General features: G+C 37.6%; 1 protein-coding gene across 1 annotated transcript; it reads left to right on the top strand.

The window, feature by feature from the left end:
* The first annotated feature begins 4,063 nt into the window (after nt 1-4,063).
* LOC124168938 (protein disulfide-isomerase A3) lies at nt 4,064-13,811 on the top strand. Its single transcript, XM_046547352.1, has 10 exons — nt 4,064-4,310; nt 4,440-4,527; nt 4,606-4,726; nt 4,817-5,045; nt 5,302-5,418; nt 7,902-8,002; nt 9,109-9,304; nt 10,188-10,419; nt 11,555-11,689; nt 12,881-13,811. Exons 1-10 carry the CDS (start codon nt 4,168-4,170, stop codon nt 12,983-12,985), a joined length of 1,467 nt encoding a protein of 488 aa, XP_046403308.1. The 5' UTR covers nt 4,064-4,167; the 3' UTR covers nt 12,986-13,811.
* The last annotated feature ends 1,264 nt before the right edge of the window (nt 13,812-15,075 follow it).

Raw genomic sequence — 15,075 nt, 5'->3', positions numbered from 1 at the left:
CAATCAATGTCTTTCGTTTTCTTTGACGAAGGAAACTACCCTATTTCAGCCAGGGACAGAATGGCCTAACCTCAGGATACGGGCCTGAGTGTTGGCGACATTCAGGTTAATTATACTTTAAGTCCTACTTTTTCCAATGCCTATAGATTGATATCTCCACATCTGGGGAAGAATTACAGGAACTCTTACGATAGCCGATTAAAGCATTTCTTCGGCTTCTATTGACGCTCTTTCTGAATACCACCCAACGGTTACTACTACCTTTTGGATGGGAAAGGAACTGGTTTCTTTATCTGGTCACGATATGTTAGTCGTTTGAAAATCAAAACGAGGAAAAAATTCGCGAAGGAAAAAAATGACCGAGTCAATTATGTGATACGAGCGATAGATATATGGTGGTGGTGGTGGTATGACGTCTTCAACGAGATAATACATCCACGATTTAAAAGAAATTTCGATTGCCCTCAGTATATTCGAGCTTGATGTGCGTGTAAGCATGATAAGATCACCAATTGATATATTTATTCGGATGCTTTTTCGATATCTTAATTAAATTTTAACGAAGAGGAAAGTTTGAGGTCATTTTAGCCCATGTAAATACTCTTTTAGATAAATCTAATCTCATCCGAGTACCGGTGGCGTAAATGGGTGGGGTAAAGATCAGTGCAAAATTAAGTTTCGTAGTTTTTAATAATAAAGATATCCCATCATCATCAACTGGTTTTTTGACTTTCACAAGCAGGTTCCAAACACCATAGTCGTGTCCACTTCACTCTGTCCAAGGCGTCCTCTTTGGTAAAAATATGCCCAGTCCTGTATTTTGGAACAAAATTTAGGCGGTATGTACTCACCAAAATTTGCGAACAGCTGAACATGTATTACACATCCGGCCACGATTGAAATGTCAAACTCCAACTCTTATATTAGTTACAAGCAGGGGCGCAGCCAGGAATTAAGGCTAGGGGGGGGTTTAGGCGCAACTAATACTTAGGGTGTAGGGTGTTGCATACCCGCTAGGGTAAGCGGGAGTTGCCCTCCGCCGGAAAAAAAAATTAAGACAAACGGTTCAAAATGGTGATTTTTACGGCCTTCTGAGGGATATTTTATTAATCCTTACACTCTTCTATAAGCAATATTAATCCAATTAAGTAAAATAGATTTAACTTTAAAATTTCTATGAGCTCTGGGGGGGTTTTATCCCCCAAACCCCCCCCCCCCCTCGCTGCGCCACTGGTTCCAAGTTGTGCCACGAGATAACTCTGAAAAAGTAAATAATCATTTCCGATTTTTCTTTCTGAAATCCATGGGACAATTTACGGTAGGGCTATTTTTTACAGATTTAAAAAGGTAGTTTAACTGGTACGCTTATAGCGAGTTTGGAATTTATGGGGCACGGGCCAACTACAGCACTGATTATGCCTCTATCCATGGGCGTTCCCTTAGAATTAAAACTAGGTGGGGGGCAAAACTAGAGGTTTTCGTCCAAATTGTAACTTTTTTCACAGAAAAGGTTAATGAAACCAAAATTTTAAGGAAATTATAACAGCAATTTATTATAGTATCTCAACCATTGTTCTTCCGGTGATCAACTATTGCTCCCCAATTTGGTCAATGTCTGCTCCCACTAATCTTGCCAGGCCTTAACAGTGTTACAACTTTTTTTTTGCAAAAATTGCAAAATTTAGAAACCCAAATCTCCGCGAGTCACCTACTAGTGCAGTTTTATCCTCTTTATTCCTCCCTAGTCTATCCCTTCTCCGACTTCAATCAGACATCAAATTCATTTATAATACCCTTAACTCCCACTTCGACAGTCCTGACATTGCTTCCTTCCTTAACATTAGAGTACCTTCCCGCCACACCCGATCTACCTCTTTACTCCACATTCCTACACCCAGGCTATCTGTAATTAAGCGCTCACTTTTCCACAGACTTTCCTTTTTAATAAATTCTCTACCCGGTGATATTGATCCGTTTGGTCTGACACTTAAAAACTTTACTCATCGGGCATTAACATATTTATGCAGCATGACTAGATAGCCGAATAAATGTTTGTTGTTTTCTTTTTTTTAATCTATTTAAATTTGTAACAAATAATTATTCTTTATTTATTTAATATTTGTTGTTATAAGTGCACTTTAAATTGGCAGTCTTGCTGTATGTGTACCTCTTTATTAAAATAAATAAATAAATAGTGTGTATACTGTAATTTGGCGCACGGGCCCGCGAAGTACCTGAGCCGAGGAGGGGAGGAAAGGACCGACAAATAAACTGTATGCATAGGCGGATCCAGGGGGGGGGGGGGCACGGGGGCACGTGCCCCCCCCCCCCCCCCAGACCCTCAAAAATATGCAAGATTTTTAATATAGTCCCATTATCATTGCGTTCGTTTTGTATTACGAGATATCCTTGTGCCCCCCCAGAACAAAATCCTGGATACGGCCTTGCTTGTGCCCCCCCCAGAAAGAAATCCTGGATCCGCCCCTGACTGTATGGGACCGACGCGACGCAGGTATCTGGAGGGTCCGTTCTCCCGTCCCTTTCCTCCCCCCGACGAAGGCAACTAGCACCTCTAATAGAATTATTAACTTTTTTCACTTTCTCATAATATCTCAATCTAAATAGCATATTTGTAAAGTACTTAAAAAGCTAAGAGGAATGATATAAAACACGAAGTGCTCCGATCACAAATAACGAAATGGTCGAAAGTTATTTTTAGCCGTTATACTGTACGTTTTATTTTAAGTTTATTAGACTCATTACAGCCTTCTCCACAACCAAATTTTAAAAGCATTTATCCTTTCCCCATCTGTTCTTCCCAAGGTCCACGTTTCGCATCCATATAGCACAACTTCTTATAGGGTCTTCTACACTCATTTGTATTAACCTCATGAGGCCCCTCGCTTTATTCTTCGGGTGATGTAAAGCTGATTTTTTTTACTGTTAGGGCGTTTTATAATTTTTTGAAGAAGCATGTCTTTTAATATATTTTTATTTTATTTTTACTTACTGTAGAAATTCGCTCATTTAATTTATTAACTCAAAAATTGTCCATGCACTGGACTAAATTTTATCGAGAGCTAATGATTACACCGTTCGAATTTTACGATTTTCATTAATTTTATTCGTTAATTAAATTGGTTTAAAGTAACCTGGTAAGAACGAAAGAATTTAGAAAACAAATCCGCATGTCATAAATCTAGTTTTTTAGCGTTTTTAGAATGGAGTTCATAAATAAATGCCTCGGCGCAATGGTTAAAATGCTGGCCACAAAAGCAGCAGAAATAATCCCAAGAATTTTTATGTTTTTTATTGTTTCTTACCTTTCACAGAGAAAATCTTGATATTATCATCGACTTATACATGCGTCATTCAAGAAGAGAGCGATGTGGGTAATAGTCTGAGCGACTTCAAATGCTAATTTTTTTTAGTAATAGTAAGTTTCTCACTCAAATGAACTCGTGGAAAGTTATTTCTATAATAAAGAGAAACACTCTTTTCGTGAAAAAAATAATGCAATTTATTATAATTTTTATATTCATTGGTATTCCCCGGGGCAAAACAGAAAATACAGTTATTGAACACATAATGTGTACTTTTGGACGAAATTTTTATACTTGAGGCAAACCTGTGCCTCTTACTCTGTAAATTAATCTCAAAAGTTGACCATTCTTATTTGACGCGATAATTATTTAATTATAAACCGATATCATCTCTCCATGCTTTCTGTACTTTTAGTAACGGTTTGTGTAATGTCCCATTTGGTCTTAGTGACCAATCTACGTTTTTTGCCGGTTAAAGCTGAGACGCTACATATTAATTCGTGTTATTACCTCAAAAAAACCTTTTAAATACTTTTAATTTAAGGAGAATAGTCATGTTTGTTTGATTTTAACCTTTTTTTGTGCAACCAGACTAAAAATTTTGGTATACTTACAAATAGCATTTCAGCGAGCCGCGCCTTGATAACAACTGAAGTATCAACCAATCAAAAACAGGCAAGTGTCTAAGTGGCCCATTCACTGGCCAATCGGAGAGCGACAACACAAACCTCGTCAGCCATCAACGTAAGCAACGTCTCGTTCACGCTCAGCCGGTATTCTCATCACCGAGTTGAGGTCGACCGTCTCACATTTTCGGTCCTGTAGGCTTCGTAGTATAGTCAAGATGATTTTTAAGGTTTTAGTTTTACTAGCCGTGATATGCACGGCGTGGGCTACTGAAAGCGACGTATTAGTGTTTACCGATGATGATTTCTCATCGAGAATCAATGAGCATGATACCGTGTTAGTTATGTTCTATGCACCATGGTGAGTAAGCTTTTTGCAGATACTTTTTGTGTGTGGCTAAGTCCGATCTTCATCATTTCCTTTGGGATCGAAGCCAACAGTACAGCTTTTTGTGTAATGTAAAAATATTAATGCCCGGCTTTATCGTAGGTGCGGACATTGCAAGAAGCTGAAACCAGAATATGAAAAAGCAGCCGGAGTGGTCAAAGAACATGACCCACCCATTATGTTCGCGAAGGTATGAGATTTTAATGATTTGATTTGCAAAATACTTCAGTCAGTAGTGTTCCCTCCTAACGATTATTTATTACTGCAGGTGGACTGTACCGAAGGCGGAAAAGAAACCTGCAACAAATTTGGAGTCACAGGATATCCTACCTTAAAAATTTTCAAGGATGGAGAAGTTAACAAGGAGTACGGCGGCCCAAGAGATGCCGGTAGGCTTTGTTTTACTAGCTAATGCTAGGGCGTTTTACGAAGTAGTTATGATTATTTTTATGACTATTGTGGTCATATATCAATTACAGATGGAATTATCAAGTACATGAAGTCGCAGGTCGGTCCAAGTTCTAAAGAACTTACTTCAAGTCAAGTACATAAAGACTTCATTGGTAAACCTGAAGTAGGAGTTGTAGGATACTTCGAAGGAGACTCTTCAATGAAGAGTTCATTCCTGAAACTTGCTGACAAGCTGAGGGAAAAAGTACGTTTTGGCCACGTACTTGACAAGGCTACCCTGGAGGAGGCTAAATATAAGTAAGTCGCCCAACAAATAAGGAATTTCATGGTTTATTACATCGTCGAAGTGAAGTTTGATGTCATTATAGCCAACGTTGAACTTACCCTGACAAGCTTATGATTTAGATATATTTTTAGCAGTTTTCATTTTGTACACGACTTTGTTAAAATAATTTGAATGATTCTCTCAAAGCAATACTACTCGTTAATATTTCTGCGGAAACACCATTTCATCGGACGATTCTCTTCTAATGATTTACTTTTATTATTCCAGAGATAACATAGTCCTCTACAGGCCTAAGCACTTGCACAATAAATTTGAACCCAACTTTGTCGTTTATGACGGAGAAGCAAACAAGGACTCACTAGAGAAATGGATCACCAACAACTAGTAAGTATGAATTAAGTTCAGGCAAAGATTGTCATTGCTTCAGTATTTGGAAATGAGTATTCCTCTCTAGCTACACTTAAGCCAGTCCCTCCATACCCTGCCTTCCTTAGTCCATGAATTCCTGACATAAATCCCTAATATAAGAAAATCTGCCTTGAGTAGACGTTTGAAATTTCGTTAAAAATTAACATTTCTTTTCACGTATTGCATGTTTCCTGCAGAGTGCTTCGCTGAAGTCTAATCTTTCACTTTAAATTTCATCATTGATAAGCATCCTTTTTTAGAGATTAGTCTGGACTGGCTGACATCTTGTTTTTGAAAAATCCTACCCTGCTCCCCTAGCATGCTGTTGTAGGAATAGGCTCAAGTCTTCATTTAGTTGTAAAAATTGTTTGTCGATGGATGGCACAATGATGCTTGGCTGAGAGTCCAATCTACATCTAGCACCTAATCCATGATTAGCACTGAAAATGGAAAGTGAATTGTTTTCAGAAATGTTATTGGCTGTAGAGATATTTGTATGGCAGACCCAAACGGCTATTTTTCATCATGTTGCATCTTTTTTTTTCTGAACAACATCCAAGTGCGGTTAGCAGCTATTGATTCTAGCCACTAGCCATCCTTGGTAGGGTGGCATGGCTTACATGCAGCATTTTGCTGATCGCCCTGGTATGTCTTCCCTTTTTATTTGGGGTTCCCTCTTCTATTTTCTGTAAGGCCCATCCCCTTTCATTTTATCTAATTCTTATTCTCTTCTGTCCCTTCTATTACTTACCTAACATTCTTTCCTTTAAAACTGTTTTCAGTATCCCCTTCCCACTCAAAACTGGCTCCACCCAAGACATCATCATCATCACCGGTCAACAATCCTAAGATTAGTTTGACGCTGCTCTCCACTCAATCCAAGACTTGCCTTCTATATTTCTCATTTAGAAGATGCCTCTCCTCACCCACCACATCCAGCACTTCGTTGTTTCTCCTCCTCTCTGTCCTCTTCATCTTCACAACTCCTCTCCATACCCACATTTCTAAGGTCTCCAGTCTTTCCTCATCTTCCCTCCTGTCATGTATTCCCGTTTTTGCAATGTATAGTTCTCTACTGCAGAACTGTCGCTTTACTAGCTTTTTCTTTAACCTCTTACATGACAATCCTCTCATCAGCTCTTTCCTGTTCATGAATGCCTCCATTGCTAATGCAGATATTTTCTTGATGTCTTTGCTGCCTTAAATGTTATAGTATTCTTAAAAATGTAGCGTTGTCTATTTGATTTCTGCCTGCTAAAGGTCCAGCCACAAGATAATTGTGGTTCTTTAAAATGGCTGAAGTTCATCAATGTTATGCTCCAACTTAGGCTGAATGGATGACCATTCATATCTTTATTGTGGTATTCTTATCCCCCATCTTCATGTTGCTGGCAGTTTAAACATTTTGCTTGCAATATGGTTCAGGAAGACTTTTTCCTCTACTATCAGTCAGAAGACTTCATGTTTAACAATCTATGTAATCATGTCAGCTAAGAGAGAAATATTAAGCTTCTTTTTTTTTCTTTAAAACAACACCGTAATTGGGTGATAAGGATCAAGAGGTATAGTACTAAACATTTAAGGTATTGACCACTTTGATGCTTTAGTATGTGTTGAGTCCATAGGTTAAAGTAAACAATCAACATATTTGCACTATGTATAATAACACACAACTACATAATTGATTCTTGGTGCTCTGCTCACGATTCTGGTCCTCACAAAAGAGCGTGTTATTCCCATAGAAGTTATCCCATCAGCTTGTGAAGCATAATTTTTGAATTATTACCTAGCATGGTGGACCAGCACAGGCACCTACGCAGCAAAACAAAAACAATAGAAATATAAAGATGCGTTCACAACAGTTTGTGTTACCTTTGATTCCATCTGTGTTTTTTATGAGTGCATTAATGGTTTATGACATGTAGAAATATTATTGTAAATGAATCTGAAGTGAATATTACTCGTTTGAAGGACTGTGTTTATGATAATCACTGGGATTTTGATCCATGCCTTAAAATCATTCATTGTCAGCCTTGGTGTTGGGATTGAGATTTAGTTACTCTGCGATCGCTATGTGATGGGAACTTTCTCCTCCCGGTAAACCATATTTTTACATACCCTGAACCCAAGCACTAGGCTGATTGGGTTTAATAGCTGTCACAGCAGAGAAAAAATTTAATTTGAATGAGAGAGTCATGAAAAGCATGGGTTTTTTAGGTTTATAAATGTTTTTTATATAGAATTTTATGCATATTATCACATGATTTGTAGAAACTTTTCATTTCTTTTGCCTTGAGTGAGAAGGGTTGTGATTAATGACCTTTTTCAATTCTAAGGAATGACTACCGTACATTCAGGTCAAGTGGGAACTTGTTGACATCTTAACCTCTTCAGTGTAGGAGTGTTTGAATAATTCTCTTCCTATGTAAAGTCTTACCTCCTTGTTTATGTCCTTTCAGCCATGGTTTGGTGGGTCATCGCACAAGGGACACTGTTCAAGACTTCAAGAATCCCCTCATTGTTGCCTACTATGGAGTGGACTACACCCGCAATCCTAAAGGTAAGATTTTTGAAGTATCATTGCTCGCTTTTTAAAGAAATCATCTTTTCCCTGTCTAATATATTACAAAATTTACTCAGGCCACTCTGAAGTTTTGGAGAAATGACATTGAGTCAAGATCTTTTGGTAAAATTCAAGAATTCTCACTCTGGAATTGAATCAAGTCTTTGGTGAACCTGTACAAAATTGCCATTTAAGTCAACATATTAACTTGTGCTAATGAGAAGTATTGTTTTACTCTATCAAAAATAAGAATCATGTTTCCTTTTTGAAAATTCTTTGTCTGCTAATTATTTAATCTTTCTAATGATTAGTGAGATTGACGTAGGATACTAGGACCCTCATGGTGCAAATGCAATGTCTATAAGGCTGTTATAAATGTTTCCATTTGGATGTTATGCACTTTGTATGTTGATCAGGGCAACCGTCTGGAGTAATTGAGACTTCACTTCCCATAAAATCACAACAGTAAGCCTATTCTGGCCCCAGACTAAGGTTTAATTGAAGACCAAACTTGAGGTGTGCGTCGGAAGTAAAATTTTTCTGACGGTGGCATCTGGGTGTATTTTTTGCAAGATGTGCTGGCATCCACGCTTATGGTCTCTATTGAGGGCTCTGATCACTTAACGATTTAAAGCTGTGTTCCAATAATTAAGAACTGCAATACAAAAATTATGCATTGTCAGACTGAGGATGGCATAAGTATGAGAGTTGTGATGGAATAGAACCTCTCCTGTTAAATTTCTTACTTTTGTATTAATAGTGCCAGTTTGTTGAGTAAAACTTGAATGAAACCATGGAATTATTCATCAGAGAGTTGTGGTTTTCAATATTCCTTAGTATGCTTTCGTCATTCGTATAGACTTTTGTTTGCCACACACTCTTGTGTCCGTGTTAGCAACTGAAAATAATGGTGGAGGCTACATTGAGGCATTGAAGATTTGCAATAGAGATTCATGTCATTTCCTATAATTCCTGTGAAGCTACCCTTCATTTTACAAAGGTTATCTACTCTTATATTTAAAACCCTAATTTCCATTAATCTTAATGAACAAACCTGTCTAATGACTTGTTTTCTATAATGAGAACTTTTCTTTCTTCAATAGGAACAAATTACTGGAGGAACAGGATTCTTAAAGTTGCCAAGTCTTTTGCTGATGAGTTCAGTTTTGCTATCAGTGCCAAGGATGACTTCCAGCATGAGCTCAACGAATTTGGATATGACTATGTTCCTGGTGATAAGCCTGTCGTCTTTGCTCGCAATGCTGAGGGTCAGAAGTTTGTAATGAAGGATGAATTTTCGTAAGTATCTTTTATGTATTCAAAGTAATTGCCTCTCTACCATTAAATAGAATGGTTACTCTTAAAGTTTAGGTAGGAACAAAAGTGGGGTATCATGTACTGCCTTCAACATAAACTGAGTTTTGACATTTTACTAATTTGAGAATCTTGTGATATTAAGCTCTTAGCGCATTTATTCATTTATTGGGTGAATTGGATAGAACCAATTGCTCGAGAAGCTAAGGTGAGCATGCTAATTTCTGATAAAACTTTTCTGTGCAGTCATTGTTAGGATATGACATGGAAATTTTCTACAGAATTTTTATCAATTATGGTCCATCATCATTAGCATCCAAGTCCATCATCTGTCCCATTGTGTATTGAAGCTGCTTAAAATATCCATGAATTCAACCCCACTCATCCAGGTTTTTCCATCTCATGTTGTACAGCTGTTCCGTTAGTTCTCATAGAGTTAAGCTTTGCAGGTTTTTCATAGGGAAGAATGAGTAGGTTGTTCATTATTGGCCTATGCTACCGAGGTTTTTTGATATTGAATGCCATTTTACTCTGCCCATCGTCAATTCCTTCAAAAATAGTCTCTTTAGAAGTATCCCATGTTCATTTACTAGCATTGCGTTTTCATATTTTCTTGTTCTGCATTTTTTCTCTTTGAGTTTGTTTTACTCTTGTATTGTTAAAGTACTTAGCCTCTGCTACATTTGAAAACTTAGTGAGTAAAAAATGCTTGAAACCAACGGCAGACTGTCCTGAAATAAAATTTTATTATGTTTTATTGCTTAAAATTAGTTTGCTGTTGGTATTTAATGTATTCTGTTTTGATAACTCTTCAAAAAGTTGAGAGGTGACTGTTTTTACTATTCAAGATTATTTTTCAATACCACAGGATTGAGAACTTCGAGAAATTCTTGACTGAGCTTAAGGATGGAAAGTTGGAGCCCTACCTGAAGTCAGAACCTATTCCAGAGGATAATTCCGGCCCAGTGAAAATTGCCGTGGCAAAGAACTTCGATGAAATTGTCACTGACAATGGAAAAGACACCCTCATTGAATTCTACGCTCCTTGGTGCGGCCATTGTAAGAAGCTGGCACCTGTTTATGATGAGCTGGGTCAGAAGGTGAGCTTTTATTTCCTTAACAAACATCTTACCACAATTTCTCAAGACACCTCTAAGGCATGGAATGCATGCATTTAAGGTTAGCTGTGAGAAAAAAATGAGGAGCAGAATGGAGAATTTGAATTTGAGTGCTGACTAAATTCTTCTGTGAGCTGTTCCCTGTTAAGTGATCAAGGATTGATAGTTTAAATCATCTTTTCTGTTTTGAGTCCATCTAATTCTTCCACTATTCATTTAATAGATATTTCATGCTCTCAACTTTGCCCTTGATTAATTTTTCGTCTTCTGTTCACATATGGCTTTAAAAAAATCATATTTTATGGGCACTGGTTCAACAATTATGCAAGTGGTGTGTTTAATAATTCTTGCAATTCATGATGAATTAACAAATTTGATATGGTGCTAGCAACCGTCCTTTTCTCATCTTTGTAAGCATTCTAATTGTTCAATTCCCTAATAAGCTTGACAAGACCAAAATATGTAGCTTCTCACTAGTGCGTTATCTGCTAATCCATTTTTTTGTCTTGAATCCTTCAAATGTTATACACCTGTTGCTCATTGTTCATTATCCTCAAAGCTGATTGGGAGTGTTGAGTTGCTTGGTGGAATCTGATGGAATTCGTTCTTGTCCTGTAAAGCTAACAAAAATTCAAAGGGTAAGATGTTGGTGTGGTAGTGGAATATTGAACTAATGGCGTATTCAAGATAGGGACAGGGGGGGGGGCTAAATGGGAGTAATCTTCCAGCAGTAATGGGGGTCCAAAGAAAATTATCATTCTATCTAGTGTAAATTGGATACCCAAGGGGGGATAGCCCCTTGCCCCCCCCCCTCATATATCCGCCACTGTATTCGGTATGCGGCTAGTATTCAGGGGATCCAGGTCATATTTCATTGTTTTCCCTATCAATTGTTTAAATTTGAAGGAATATTCTTGATGTGCTAGATGTCTTTCCTTCCATTTAGTGATTGCGATTGTAATTTTCTTTTCTGAATAGTAAATAACCTCTTTATTTATACATTTTTGTAGTCTTATAAAATTTTCACTATCCCCAAAGGTTACTCTCGTTTGTACATCATGAACTGGATCCAATATGTAGCTCTGTCATCACTTATATTTTACGTACTAATTTTCAGATGGCCGACGAAGATGTGGAGATAGTGAAGATGGATGCCTCAAACAATGATGTTCCTCCTCCTTATGAAGTACGAGGCTTCCCCACACTCTACTGGGCACCCAAGGATGACAAAGCTAACCCAGTCAAGTATGAGGTAAGGAATCAGTGCTAGAAAAGTTTTGTGGGCGCTCTCTTTATTTAGTTACGGTATTTACTTGTGTAAGCCGTGCCCATGTACCCCCATTTTTGGGCCGGCTCGTGATGGAAAAAACTTCTTATCAGTTTTTGGGTGCGGTCTAATATGGGAACTCGTGATTCGTTGCTAAATCGATAAATTTAAGTTCCCATTAATAAGGTTAAATAATGTTAGAAATGTAATTCCTGCAAAGGTTTCCTAGTTTCAATGCTAAACTCAGGAGAAATAAACGATAAGAATTTGAGGGAAAAGGGAACGTGGCTTACTTTAAAATTTGGAGGATTCGTGAAAGCCGCGCACCCTTATTTTTTTCACCGGTATTTCCAGAAAAAGGTGCACGGCTTCTATGGGTAAATACGGTATGTCTCAGAGGTACTAAAATTTATAAATTTTTGCAGCTGTTAAGGAGTTGTATAAGCTTGCGTACCATTTGCTCCTATTTTTTTCTTGCAATACATATTAAGTTTCTTTATTGGGTTATGAGCTCATATTGCAGCTTGTAATCTTTTTGGCGTCTGGTAATCATGCCTTTAACACTAGCTAATCAATTCTCATCTTTCAAAGCATTCCAATTGTTAAAAGTTATTATAATATAACCCATGTAAGTTTGTGTGAATGCACAAGTGATTTTGGTGGACCAGAATATGTACGGAGGCATGATCCAGGTTTGAATAAGTTTTATTTCATGTTCTTGCATTTGCACTAGTCGAGTGTAGTACATTTTCCTGCTTATGCATTTAGACGTTAACTCACACATGTAAATGTATCGTGTAACTGGACCACAATGTTTAGGAGAAAATTGAACTATCTCATAAATGTTATTCACTCGTTATGTTTTGGTTTTAGTTCAGACCAGCTCATATATTGTGATTTCAGGTTAATCATTCATCTGCAAATGTCCTGCAAATTCATTGATTTTCCAATTTTACTGATTTGTTTTGTGGTTGTCACAATATATACCAAACTCTTAATTCGTAAGAGTAACATCAACCTTGGTGTATCTTATCATATCAGAAATGATGGCTGTTTATCAATAATTTGAGTAAACCAGGGCTTGTGAAGTCTTTTTTTATAGTGTAATATGTTTTATGGTTTTATTACATTGTTGTATATTGCCATGACTTAATTTATATGATTATTTTTTGTTAGGGTGGACGAGATCTTGATGACTTTGTCAAGTATATTGCTCAGCGTGCGTCTTCAGAGCTGAAGGGATTCGACAGGAAAGGTAAAGCCAAGAAAGAAGAGCTTTGAAGTGATATCCTTGTTATGAGGAAGTGAATAAATTCCCCGTGAAGGTCAAAGTCAAGGTGATAATGTGATCTAATGTGAACTATCCTTCTGTGGGTTGGACTAAAGAACTTGTTAAAAATGTTGGACCTTATCATTCCATTGTGCAAGGAATGCAATAGTGAACACCACATTTGGATCGGAAATTAGCTTACTCCCTGGTTGTGACAGGACATGCATCGGATTAAAATGTCTTGTTTTTATCATAGCCTGGTGGGGAACATTTTTGTATCGACACAATGAATTTTGTAGGTTTTCTTTTGAAAAGACAATTAAAAACATTTGATACTCGAAAGAAATAGCAGGTGTCATTTTTGATGAAGAGTAAATGCATTTGTTCCTAATATTTGCTGAGCTTTTTTTTAGCTGTTGTTGTTTGGCAGTCGGCGAGGATATAGTTATTTATTGTTCACAATTTCTGTCATTGGGATCTTTGCTTTGAGTGCATGAATTCTGAAGTACCTCGATATCCATTTGGTGGCCGAGTCTAATGCCAGATTTTTCATTGAAGAAATCAGCATGGAGAGGGTTTTTTGGATTCTTTATTCATCATAATGTAGGTAGAAAAATTTCAAAGGTGGTATCAAATGTTTTGAACTATAAGAAATGTCGGCTCTGTAAATTTATCTTCTTTGTCAAAAAAGGAAATGCACTGTGAAAAACATCTTTGGATACATACTACTCAGAAATTGTGTGCAAGCGATTATGTCGTGGGATGAGAATATGGAGTGTGTAATGGTGTACTTGAATACTACTTGAAGTAATAAAATTATGATTTCATTCCATTTAATCATGCAATCTTTATTCATCGGTGTGGCATTGGTGGTTGTAAACTTGATTTATTGTAGGCCACCATAAGAAGATGGTGATTACATAGTACAGTCGGATCCGGATTTAACGTCTTCGCATTTAACGTTTTTCCGCATTTAGCGTTTATTTTTTTGGGTCCCGATTCATACCCTATTAGGACAATGTAAAAGTTATCCGTATTTAGTGTTTCCGCATTTTGCGTTTTTCCGCATTTATGGTCGTAAAAATATGTCCCGCTCAAGATTTTTTTGCCCGATTTAACGTTTTTTCATGCCGGTTCATCCAAGTCTTCGAATTTATGCTCATCAACAAGAACAGTCTCATGAAAGTTTACCAAGAGTCGATAGAATCTACCGGGGAACGCTTCTTCAACTGCTTTCTTCCGCGAGCGCAGTGCTGCGACCTTCAACTCGCAAGTTGGGTGATTTGTCTTCTCGTAATGTTTCGCTCCTCTTCTGATCCAACCACCAGGCACTTTTTTGTATCAGATCCGATCTAATGGAGCAAAGTCATCCCTTAATAACCTCGAACTACCTTATCCTTCACTTTTTGAACTTGACTTCGATGATACGTGACGACTGATGACACGAGTTATCCTCCGAGGGCCGCTACAATAATGGTTTTCTCGTTATGTTTTCAATTGATGGCTTATGCCCCTTTCAACTCAACTCCCTACGGGCAGTCGATTATTAGCCCAATATTTTTTCAGTCGGCTACTTTCTCTGTTCAAAGGAGGAGGCCCAATATCAATTGCGCAGTTCACTAGAAGATTCTTTCTATAATCCATTCCAAGGTCAGTTTCCACGGAGGAACAGCGAAAGAACAGAGGAAGTGTTTCCCCTGTCATGAACGTGAGTGAGAGCATTCTTTCCCTACGGAACAACATTATTTTACATCGTAATTTAGATATCCCGGAGCCAATTTATCGACATGCGGCTGCTTGATATCGCTGTCGATTAAAAAATATTTAGCTGGTGCTAATTAATGTCAAAAGAGAATGACAATCGGAGTTTTGACGAACTATCACGGTCCATGACTCTAAATAAATCGCTCATGCTGGAAAAAATAATCACCGCATACTCACGGTAAAATAGATATGAGCGCGGAAAAATACGAAAATCCGGCAGGTATCCCTTGGTGGTTGACTTCGACATCATAACCCTGACGAAATTGCCAAACTCCAGAGGCACTGACAATTTTTCGGATGAAATCCAGTTCTGTTGAAGATTAAACCTTTTCACTTA

Source organism: Ischnura elegans, chromosome 12 (assembly GCF_921293095.1).
Source record: "Ischnura elegans chromosome 12, ioIscEleg1.1, whole genome shotgun sequence".
Taxonomy (NCBI): Eukaryota; Metazoa; Arthropoda; class Insecta; order Odonata; family Coenagrionidae; genus Ischnura; species Ischnura elegans.
Note: the sequence above shows the minus strand (reverse complement) of the source record. Positions and strands in the feature narration are given on the sequence as shown.